At 39.0% G+C, this 10,382-nt stretch overlaps 1 protein-coding gene across 1 annotated transcript; it reads left to right on the forward strand.

Annotated features, from left to right (window-relative positions):
- Positions 1 to 3,239: 3,239 nt before the first annotated feature.
- On the forward strand, positions 3,240 to 9,011 carry LOC138036025 (uncharacterized; the record flags this gene model as incomplete). The annotated part of the gene is made up of 5 exons (XM_068882399.1): positions 3,240 to 3,354; positions 3,791 to 3,913; positions 4,201 to 4,323; positions 4,607 to 4,729; positions 7,981 to 9,011. Coding segments are annotated over 5 exons (1,515 nt in total), but the record flags the coding sequence as incomplete, so codon positions are not given.
- Positions 9,012 to 10,382: the final 1,371 nt, after the last annotated feature.

The following is a 10,382-nucleotide window of genomic DNA, read 5'->3' on the forward strand; positions in this document are numbered from 1 at the left end:
GGCATCAATTCATCATAAGCCATTCCGCCGTAGGAAATTAGATCATAGGGAGCTTAAGCAACGACACACGGCGACGGCAACGAGAACGTCAAAAATTTGCATATTTAGTAGGCCAAAACAATAGCTTTGCACGCCTGCACGTGTGTTTTTCACTTTTGTCCATTTCATTGCCGTCGTCAGCCAAAACTAACAACGTCAAATAGCCAAATTTAGGTTTTATGGAAAACGTCTTACTTGGATGCTAAATTTTCATGTTCTGCCCTAAATTGAGCGTTGTTCCTGACCATCGTCTGGTTTGAGGAACTACCACAACCCCCGTCCATTAAAAAGTTGAAAATTTAACGAAGCGATTACAATAACGCGAATTTATATTTTGAGATGACGTTTCTCGTTGCCGTCGCCGTTGTCGTTGCTTACGCTCCCTATTCAATGCTCTGGAGACCAAACGATTTTGAAAAGAGATTACAAGAACAATCACGTGTCATAAACTCTAAAGTCACGTGAATATCATTGTCTTTCGTTAATGTACTGTTTCATTTATTTCATTTGAGCAGTATGTGAAGCCATGTCCCTCCAGTTTTGTGGCACACTTTAAGCTTGTGTCTAACGGCAAAAAGCTCAAGCGTTGAAGAGTCTTTCAAACTCGGAAACCCCACAGGCATTGACAAACTCTCTGGACTTTTTTTGAAAAATTGCGACTTATGCTATTTCTCCATCATTAACATATATATCAAAACGCCATCGTCCTCGAGCCGCTTCCCTGAAGATTGGAAAATTGCCAAAGGTCATTGCTTTCTTTTCTTCCGATCTCGATATCTTGCGCAATAATAACCAAAGTAACGGAAAAAAGTATCTAACGTCAAGGTTGTTGGTTTCGAAGCTAATTACCTGCGGGCGACTTTTTCCTCGCAGCCTGGCAACTCTACTTTGGACCCGAACGCTGGGAACGATCCTATCGAACTTCCAGAAGCCTACAAAGGCATCGCGCGAGCATGAATTGCATGGCCGGTTCATTTTATACCGGCCGTCAATCACAGATTCTGCTGCGCAAGTTTGAACTATATGGTATCACTGCACTTGGAGCAACTCAAGTCAAAATTATTTGCAGTTAAATGATACGATGTCATCTGAAAGACAAATTACCTGTGGTATTCCTCAAGGGTCTATTCTTGGCCCTCTTTCTTCTTCTCTTAGGCGTAAATGAAATTAAGTCTAAATGTAGCAAAAACAGAATATATGGCAATCCGTTCTAACTACAAGCGAACAAACTTACAGTCTCAAAGGTGTATTGAAATTAAAGGAGGAAAATCTTAAACAGTTTACCACAGTAGGGTTCTTGGCAAAGAAATCGACCAGCATCTATCTAGATTATCTAGTTCAGGAGTAGGAGGTTTGAGACGAATTCAGGAGTGTGTCGAGAGAGGCCCTCTAGTTTCAATATATCATGCTTTAATCCAGCCACACTATAAGTGAAGTATGGGATACCCTAGGGAAAGGGCTCTCTAATGGGCTCCAGAAACTTCCAATAGATCAGCTCGACTGATTAATGAATCTATTCAATGCCACCGAACTTTAGGTCTCTTAGCTGGGAAAATCTAGAAACTCAACGGGCTAAGGCAAAGATACTGTAATAAAATAGTCATGGGTTGCTCCTTAATGCCTTACTGATCTTTTCATAAGTAAATGATATATCACATCATAAACTTAGGAAATCCTTCACCTCACTGCAGTTACCGCTACCCAAAACTGAATATCGAAAAAAAAAACGTTTTTCCTATAGTGGAGCAAAATTGTGGAACTCGCTTTCTGCTACACTTCGACGGTGGATCTGACACCCTTCAATCTTTAATAATAAAATTAATGCGCACACCTTTAGCTGATTTTTGCTCCTCTCCGCTATGGAGAAAGTCGAATATTTTTTAGTGAATAGAATTATTAGCTGGTAATTTATAGTAAGTAACAAAAAATTAAGAAACTTTAAATAATTGTAAATAGTTTTAAGTTATTAGATTTGCTCGTTTTATTGTTACCACACGTCTCTTGTGGAAATCAACTTTTAGGGATAATTATAAAGTTTTGCTTGCTTGCTTGCTTGCGTGCTTTCTTACTTACTGTGAAGATCTCTAGATTGTTTGAAGAATTCATGCAGGGGTTTCAATAACTTCTGAAATAGCCGTTCATGATAGCTCATTGAAACGGCAGTTTTAGAAGTTTATGATAGCCTTTTTAGTGAAAATCAAGGCAAACTAGCCGCGGTGTGAGGCAAAGCAGGCGCGGTATACCGCCGTTAACCGGCTTCTATTGAACCCCTGATTCATGATAGCTTGTTTTCGAGACTTGTTGCTCGAAGTGGTAAAACTGCCTGCTTCGGCCGGGTTGTTGGGATCATGAACACAGCCTGGAATACATTGTCAAGAAAGTTTAATTTTATGATGCAAACCAAGTTGAAAGTTGAAAAGTTATCGCCTATTCCTTAATTCCGCCAATATTTGTGACCTTCGGCTGTTAGTGATGTCTGCAAATCATCTTTCCTAATTTGCTTGTGTAAAATTGCAACTTTGCACTAGATAAGCGTCAGTGACTTGTGCCATTGTTCGTAGATCGTTCTTGTCGAACCATCCACCTTCTTCCAGTACAAACGGGCCGATACTTTGAAGGACACGTGTTTATGAATCTCACTGTTGGAAAAGACGGATGTGAACATTGGTGTCTCATGGCAAACAATGTGTGTCCGTCAACATTGGTAGCGGAAAATCTCCAGCAGCGTCATCTGTGAACTGAGTGATTCGGACCACTGCCACAACCCGAAAGATCTCAAGCCAAGACAGGGTTGGACATACAGAGGCGCAAAGGTATCTCATTTTAATTGAAACGATTGGGTCAGATTTCACCCCTTCTCAGCATAACTGAAGTGGTGTGGGTATTGTTTTGCTTTCACGGTTGTCAGGCTAAATCTCAGTTTTATCTCAGCTTTTACTTCCCGCATCAAAGTTATTCGTTTATGGGATGTGAAACTAATTACACTCACCAATAGTGCCGCAAAACGTGGAAATGACATGGCTAATCCTATAAAACGATTATCGATATCTTAATCTACTACAGTGTTGGGAAACGATTGAGTATATGTTAACAGGGAAGGCAAACCAAAAGTAAGACAAATATCTCGCGACTCATACTTTGAGCCAAGGAACTTCGTGCTCTGAACTGAATTCGATATTATGATTATCTTACCTCATCAGAATCCTTGCTGTTACAATCCATGCCACAACAATGAAAAGTGTCTTTTGGGATACACTGAGAAGAACTATGCCTGTGAGTGTCCACAGGGATTTACAGGAGAAAAGTGCGAAAACGGTAAGGACAGGCTAATGTCATCATCTTTTTTGCTGCTTTCCTAGGAACGACATACTATACGTTTAAGTGTGGCAGCTATTAAGTTGAAGAAGGAAAGAGAAGGTTCTGCGAAAGCAGAAGTGATTTTAAAAACGGACTTTCATGTTCAAGTGCAAAAGCAGTTGTGTTCCTCGCTTTTAGCCGTATTGGAAATTCAATAGCCTGAGTTCATTTCGATCTTCGCTTTTTTGGCCAGAGGGTGGTCAGAAGGATCAGGCCGGTATAAAAGAGGATGGTATTTCTTTCGCTGTTATAGCCACATTCAAATTCAAAGTCATTGAGGCGTCTTTCGAACAGTCATCATAGTTGATGATGGTGAACAAAGATCAAAGTGAATTGCTCGATGATTTTTATCTAACTTTGAAACTTTGAATACCTGTATCCTTTCCTCATTAAGATATCGATGAATGCAACACCGGGAGCCATGATTGCATTGAAAATGCAACTTGTACAAATACGGCTGGAAACTTCAACTGCACATGCAAACCAGGCTTTACCGGAGATAGACGGTCATGTGCAGGTACAATATCTAAGTGTTACTTTTATAAATCGCCGATTGCCAGAAAATATCACTGGTTCATTTTGAGCTGCGAATTTTTTAGCATACTATTTGTCAGAAGCATAAACTCTCATATAAAATATGAGAATATTTTTTTTGTAGTTGGCCACATTCGTAAGTCAAGGCCTTGTTCAAACAGTGATGTTTGTTCAGTGACGATGGTGAACGAAGATCAACTGCTGGATGATTTTTATCAAAAGGATTTAAAAATCGTTAATTGAGTACCTGTATCCTTTCTTGATATTCAGATGTCAATGAATGCAGCACCGGGGTCCATGATTGCAATGAAAATGCAATTTGTACAAATACAGCTGGAACCTTCAACTGCACATGCAAGCCAGGCTTTACTGGAGATGGACGGTCATGTTCAGGTACAATAGCTAAGTGTTACCTTTATTCGTATTGCCAGGAAATATCACTAGTTCATTTTGAGCTGCGAATTTTTTAACGTACTATTCGTCAGAAGCATAAACTCTCATATAAGATGTGATGATAGTTTATTTTGTGGTTGGCCACATTCGTAAGTCAAGGCCTTGTTCAAACAGTCATGCTTGTTCAGTGATGATGGTGAACGAAGATCAACTGCTGGATGATTTTTATCACAAGGCTTTAGAAATCGTTAATTGAGTACCTGTATCCTTTCTTGGTATTCAGATGTCGATGAATGCAGCACCGGGATCCATGATTGCAATGAAAATGCAACTTGTGCAAATATGGCTGGAACCTTCAACTGCACATGCAAGACAGGCTTTACTGGTGATGGAGTTTCATGTTCAGGTACAATAGCAGTAATGTTCCTTTTATTCGTATTGGAAATATCACTAGTTCGTTTAGAGCTGAGCCATTATTTTTTGTCAGAAACAAAAGGGGTGGACTGTAGTAAGTAGGACAATTCAAAGCATTCAAATTAAAGCATCGTGTAATGTGACAAGTTTTCCAGAGACCGATACAACACCTGCTTGTCGTAGACCACTCTTGTCGCCGCGTCTGATTTAAGCTTTGTTAACCCCTCCCACAAGCCAGTTTGAGGTATGGGTGTATCCATGAGATGAGGTCACAGCCTGCTTCTTAATGCAAGAATAAATGTTCTTCAAAAAGGAATGCAAACCAGTTTCTTAGGTCAATCAAGGTTTATATAATAAGCTCAATAATACACGCATTGATTTCTCACCTTATGATCTCCTAGAGGCCGAACGCAAAGCTGACGTTATCATCAAAACCTTTAATTCTTTATTTTATAAATGTAATAATTAACAAATCGAAAGGGGTTCAGCGTTCTCTGTACTCTTATCGACAATGATATTCGTCATCACGGTGGTCAAAATGTTGTGGACTCACGAGGCGCAGCCAACGCCGAACCACTTTCGATTTGTTTTTTACCGCAATATTAATGCCAAGAAAGTGTTTCTTTCTGAGGGAGACCAAACTCATGACACAAAGAAAGAGCAAGCGTTGTCTATAACTTTCTCGCAATACGATTGGTTTATTTCTCAAAATGAGGGTTCCTGATTGGCTATTACATTGCGTGACAAATTGACGCGAGCATGACGCGAACAGCGTTGTCTAGACTCTTATCGACAACGGCCAATTAGCCAATCCGATTGCGAGATTACAAGCAATTGCGGTAAAAATTATATCTTTTGCCGTGCGTATATTTACTGATAGATCACAAATGGCTTCCAAATGTGGTGAGAACATCAGTGACACACTCGGCTGTCGTCTGTGATCTATTACTGAACAGACGCACGGCAACATGGAATCTATTTGTTAAATAGACCCATTCCTCTCATGAGCTCGGCCGCTGGACAATCAACTGCCAAAGGCGCATTTTGCTAAGTTCCCACTGAGTCCCTGGTAGTTGCAGTCCTCTGTGGGGGCAAACGGACAAAATCGTAATTTCGATATAAAGTGCAAAGCTAGCTGTTAGCGCCCACCGAAAAAAAGGACTTGAACTACTCAGGAATCACTAGGAATCAACCATTAGGAAAATGGCAATTCGGGAAACTTAGTGCAGCTTGTGCCGCCTGTTTGGAGCGAAATCACAAGGAGTTAAAGTGCTACTATGTTCAAAAAATCACTTCCCTTTTTTTTAAATTTTAAAAGTGTGTTTGTTTAACACCTGACTGGGAAATTTGAGCTTTCACTTTTTATCCAAAGGCTGTTTACTTTGAGTGAAAGGTCCGCCATTACACACGTTCAAAACTGACTGATTGGACCTCAGAGGGTTGGATCTAGGGAAAAGTGACGTCATTTACTCACTAGCTTAAATGCAGCTTCTTGTTTATGCAAAACACGAGTTCAAAAGTCTGAAAAACTTAAGCTCAAAACTCCCATGCTGCATATGAATTCTGCGGCGTACACACGCATTGCATTCTTAAACTAGTAGTCAGGGAGCAGAAACCGAAAAATAAGAGTAACGGCGACATTTTCTTTATTTTTCATTTACAAGTCATTTGTTTGTTTGCCTCTAAGGGACTAGACTCGTTTGCGAGCTAGATCTAGACTGATAAAAGTGATATACAGTAAACAGTTTTTATTCCCAAAATCTTTGCTTAGACGCTAGAAAGAGCAAAAGAAAGTTAATATAATAAAGAAGGGATAAATGTTTTGTTTTTGCGAGGCTGTTCTTCCAAACAACGGCGAACGCACGTTTGTTAATAGTCACTGATTTGTTACTGGTCACGTTTAAAATCACGTGACCAATCACGTGACGTACTTATAACTTCCAAATGAAGCAAATGTGTATTTAGTGAATTTAGCTTAAATGGCTGATTTCGTTGATTTTCACCAAGAAATAGCGATGTAAACTGCGTTTGAGTGTGTAGCCTCGTTTCCATGCTGAGCCGTGAGGTGGGCAAGGAAACATCCCCTTAACTCGAAACCTATACCACAATTCAACTTTACGAACTACCTGGCCTTAATCAGAAGGTCTTTCTCTATAAGAATCAGGCGTCAAACATTTTCTGTGGCGATGGTTGAACGAAACTCTTATTTTTCGGTTTCTGCTCCCTGACTATAGTGAGCCTTTGACGTCATTTTCTCCTCGATCCAGCTCTCTCCAGAACTTAAGTTAGTGATGGCGGACCATTATAATAAGAAAATTATAATCTAAAAAACAGGTGTCTTTTTTAAATCAAGGCTTAAAACTTTGGTTGGTCAGTGTTTAGTTAACATATTTTTGAAATCCTAAGAAAAATTCAGAATTGATTTTTGGTCAAAGGGGCACTATTTGAGAATTTGACGTCATTTTCTGCTCGATCCAGCTCTCTATCGAGATTTTAAAGTTAGTAATGGTGGACCATTAAGTTAGAAAATTCAAGTTAAAATTAGCAGGTGTCTTTTGAAATCAAGGCTTAAACTTGGATCAATTAGTGGTAAGTTAACATAATTCCAAAGAAAAAAAGAATTGATTTTTTGGCCATGGTAGCAATTTAACGCAAAATATATGTCAACGGCAAATCCTAATCTTTCAGGTCAGGACTGCTTTAACGCGAAAAACTCATACATTTTAAAGCAAGCCAACAATGTTCATCGTACGTGACACTGACGCCATTTACTGGTCAGTAAATGAAACGAAAAAATCACATATGGGGTTCTTCCCGAAACGAATAAAACACTTTCGAAATCGTGATAAGGCTAAAAATAAAAACTTTTTAAAAAGTTTATTTCTAAGAGCAAACTTGACTTGGGAAAAACTGAAACTTTTTCATGTTATCCTGGCTTTTTAATATGTATGGGGTAACGCCCTAGCGACACAGCCATATTCTTTTATTGATCAAGGTTGCACCAGCAAATTGATTCACTTACAAAATTATCAAGACCTGCACTGATGCCATTAACAGATTAATAGGTAACACGTGGATAAAGCCTGAGTATCTTGCTGAAATCGTACCTATAGTGAAAAGTAACCATTTTTGAAAAAAAGAAGTTTGTTCGCGCAAATTGAACATGGGGAATATCATCCTGTTTATTTAATATTGTGCGGAGGTTTAAAATAATGAGACATTTCTTTTATTTATCAATTGAAGATTGTACCGGCAAATTGAATTACTTCACAAAACATCAAGACCTGCCAACACAGTTAGCCAATGATGTTGAAGTGTTCACTATTGATGGAAGTTTGTTTACGGCCTTCGCTCAGAGGCATGATTCTAGTGTCATCTACAAACTAAACGAGTCAGCTGGAAATTTTACCCTTCACCAGACCATAGACGCCATTGGAGCATCGCCGGACATCGAATGCTTTATGATCGCTGATAAACATTACATTGCTATCGCCATTTATCGGGATCATACTTACAATCTAAATTCTTCCGTTTTCCAGTGGAATGGACACAGTTTCGAGCTTTGGCAGAACATTTCAACATCCGGAGCAACCAGTTTTAACTTCTTTAAAATACATTCAGAACTGTTCCTTGCAGTCACGAATTCTTTCGATGGAATTTCTTTCCGTATAAACTCATCCATCTACAAGTGGAAGGACAATAAGTTTGAGGAGTTACAGGAAATAAGAACACACAACGCGTGGGCAAGTACAGTGTTAACAATACACAACGAAACATTTATTGTTTTTGCAAACTGGTGCGATTCGGATTCTTCCCATTCTTCAGACGTGATGAAATGGTCGGGGAAGAAATTTATCGACCCGAAATTCCCTCAGATCTTTGGCCTTTACGTCCTGGATCTCAAGTCCTTCACAATCGACGATGCTGTATTCCTTGCATTGGCGACAACAAATGGAAGTGTGATTTACAAGTGGAACGGTGAAAAGTTTGTTAATGCGAATCAAACTTTTTCAAAACCACGTAACGTTTGGAGCGTGCATACGTTTACGATGTGTGGTCAAACGTTCCTGTGCGCGACCGGTTTTCCTAGTAGTGAGTTGGTTTTGTATGTGCACTCGGAATCTAAGTTTATGGCAATGTATCAAGACATTGAGAACAAGTATCGGCCAAAAAGTGTGACGTCATTCGAACATAAAGGTCACACTTACCTAGCAGTAGCAAACTTCCATGGGAACAACAGCATCGTGTATAAGTCAGGTTTAAAGTGGTTCTAAGATAAAATAAATGTAAAAGGCTTTGGAGTGGAACTTGTCAAAGATTTATCAAAGAGGACGACCAAACTTCATATGAACTGAATTACTTGTTCGTCACTCATGGAAATCAACTGATAATTTGAAGCTGCTTTTTGTGGCCTTAACACTTGGCTTTTAATTCCAAACGCAAACTCACACAATCAAACTTTACTCGTTTGTGTGTGAAGAAAGTCAAGGCTGTTTTTAAGTGGAGATCTTCTTACGAGAGATAATGATCATTTTATCAGTTTTTTGTCATTTAGAATTGTCGCAACAGGTGAGGTGGAAATATTCTTAAACTTGACTTTCATTTAATAACAATCATTTTGAGGTTTTTGCTTAATTCCTCCAACCCTGCAAACAAATAATCTCCGTTTACATGCATAGTTCAGTTTAATTGAACCCGTCATCGGGTGGGGTAATTTAAACAAGCATGAAGTATCACACACTACGTATCAACTCTCATGATAGTTTTTAATATTACGATTAATGATCATATGTTAACGAGTAAAATCCAAGGTTATGTCCTTGAGTATGTCCGGGTAGTGTTGTTTATATAAATGTGCGTAAAAGAGCGAAGAGATCACGACTACTAGAGTTAAGACAATTTGAGAAGACTGATCAGTTCCATTTCGTAACTTTTCGATATATTCTCTTTGCCTTTCTCACAAACAGGAACTATACAAAATGCATTTGCAATTAATCAAAATGAACACAATGGCGTTCTGTGCCATGTCAAAAGAATGTGTTAGATGCTTTAGACAGAAAAAATACAGCACACATGTTTTATCTTTTGACAGAATGCTAGTTTGATAGTTCTTACCATTTCTTTCAAATCCAATAGCCCAATTTCGATATATTAAAATTCAGTTTTAGAAAAAAAGGCATCACGAAACTCGTACAAATCCATCTTTTTGTTCTCCAGAATCGCAATATAACGAAATTACAACCGGACGCCCATGATCATGGGTTCCTGATCACAATTTAAGTACTGCATGAACAACTGTAAAATTTTAAATATGACCAAAGAATCTACAGTCGATCGGGACAGTTCCAGTTGGGAGCAAACCAATCTGTTGATCTCTGTTGTGTGTGTGACAAACACAGGCGTGCCGTTCAACAAGAGAGTAACCCAGCTAATATTCTGGGCAGGACTTCAACCTGAGTTTTTAAGATTTCAATTTAGGCACATCAGCCAGTCATAAACGAGGCCTCCGGCATAAGCTCATGGCTAAGAACACGTTTCGATAAAGTGTGTAATTGCTGAGATTCTAGACTTTGCGAAATACTCCGGTGATCTTCAATAATTACAGGGGTAGCTCACTTGGTGTGAGGTAATAGACAAATCGAACT

This window comes from Montipora capricornis, unplaced genomic scaffold (assembly GCF_036669925.1).
Source record: "Montipora capricornis isolate CH-2021 unplaced genomic scaffold, ASM3666992v2 scaffold_451, whole genome shotgun sequence".
Lineage (NCBI taxonomy): Eukaryota > Metazoa > Cnidaria > Anthozoa > Scleractinia > Acroporidae > Montipora > Montipora capricornis.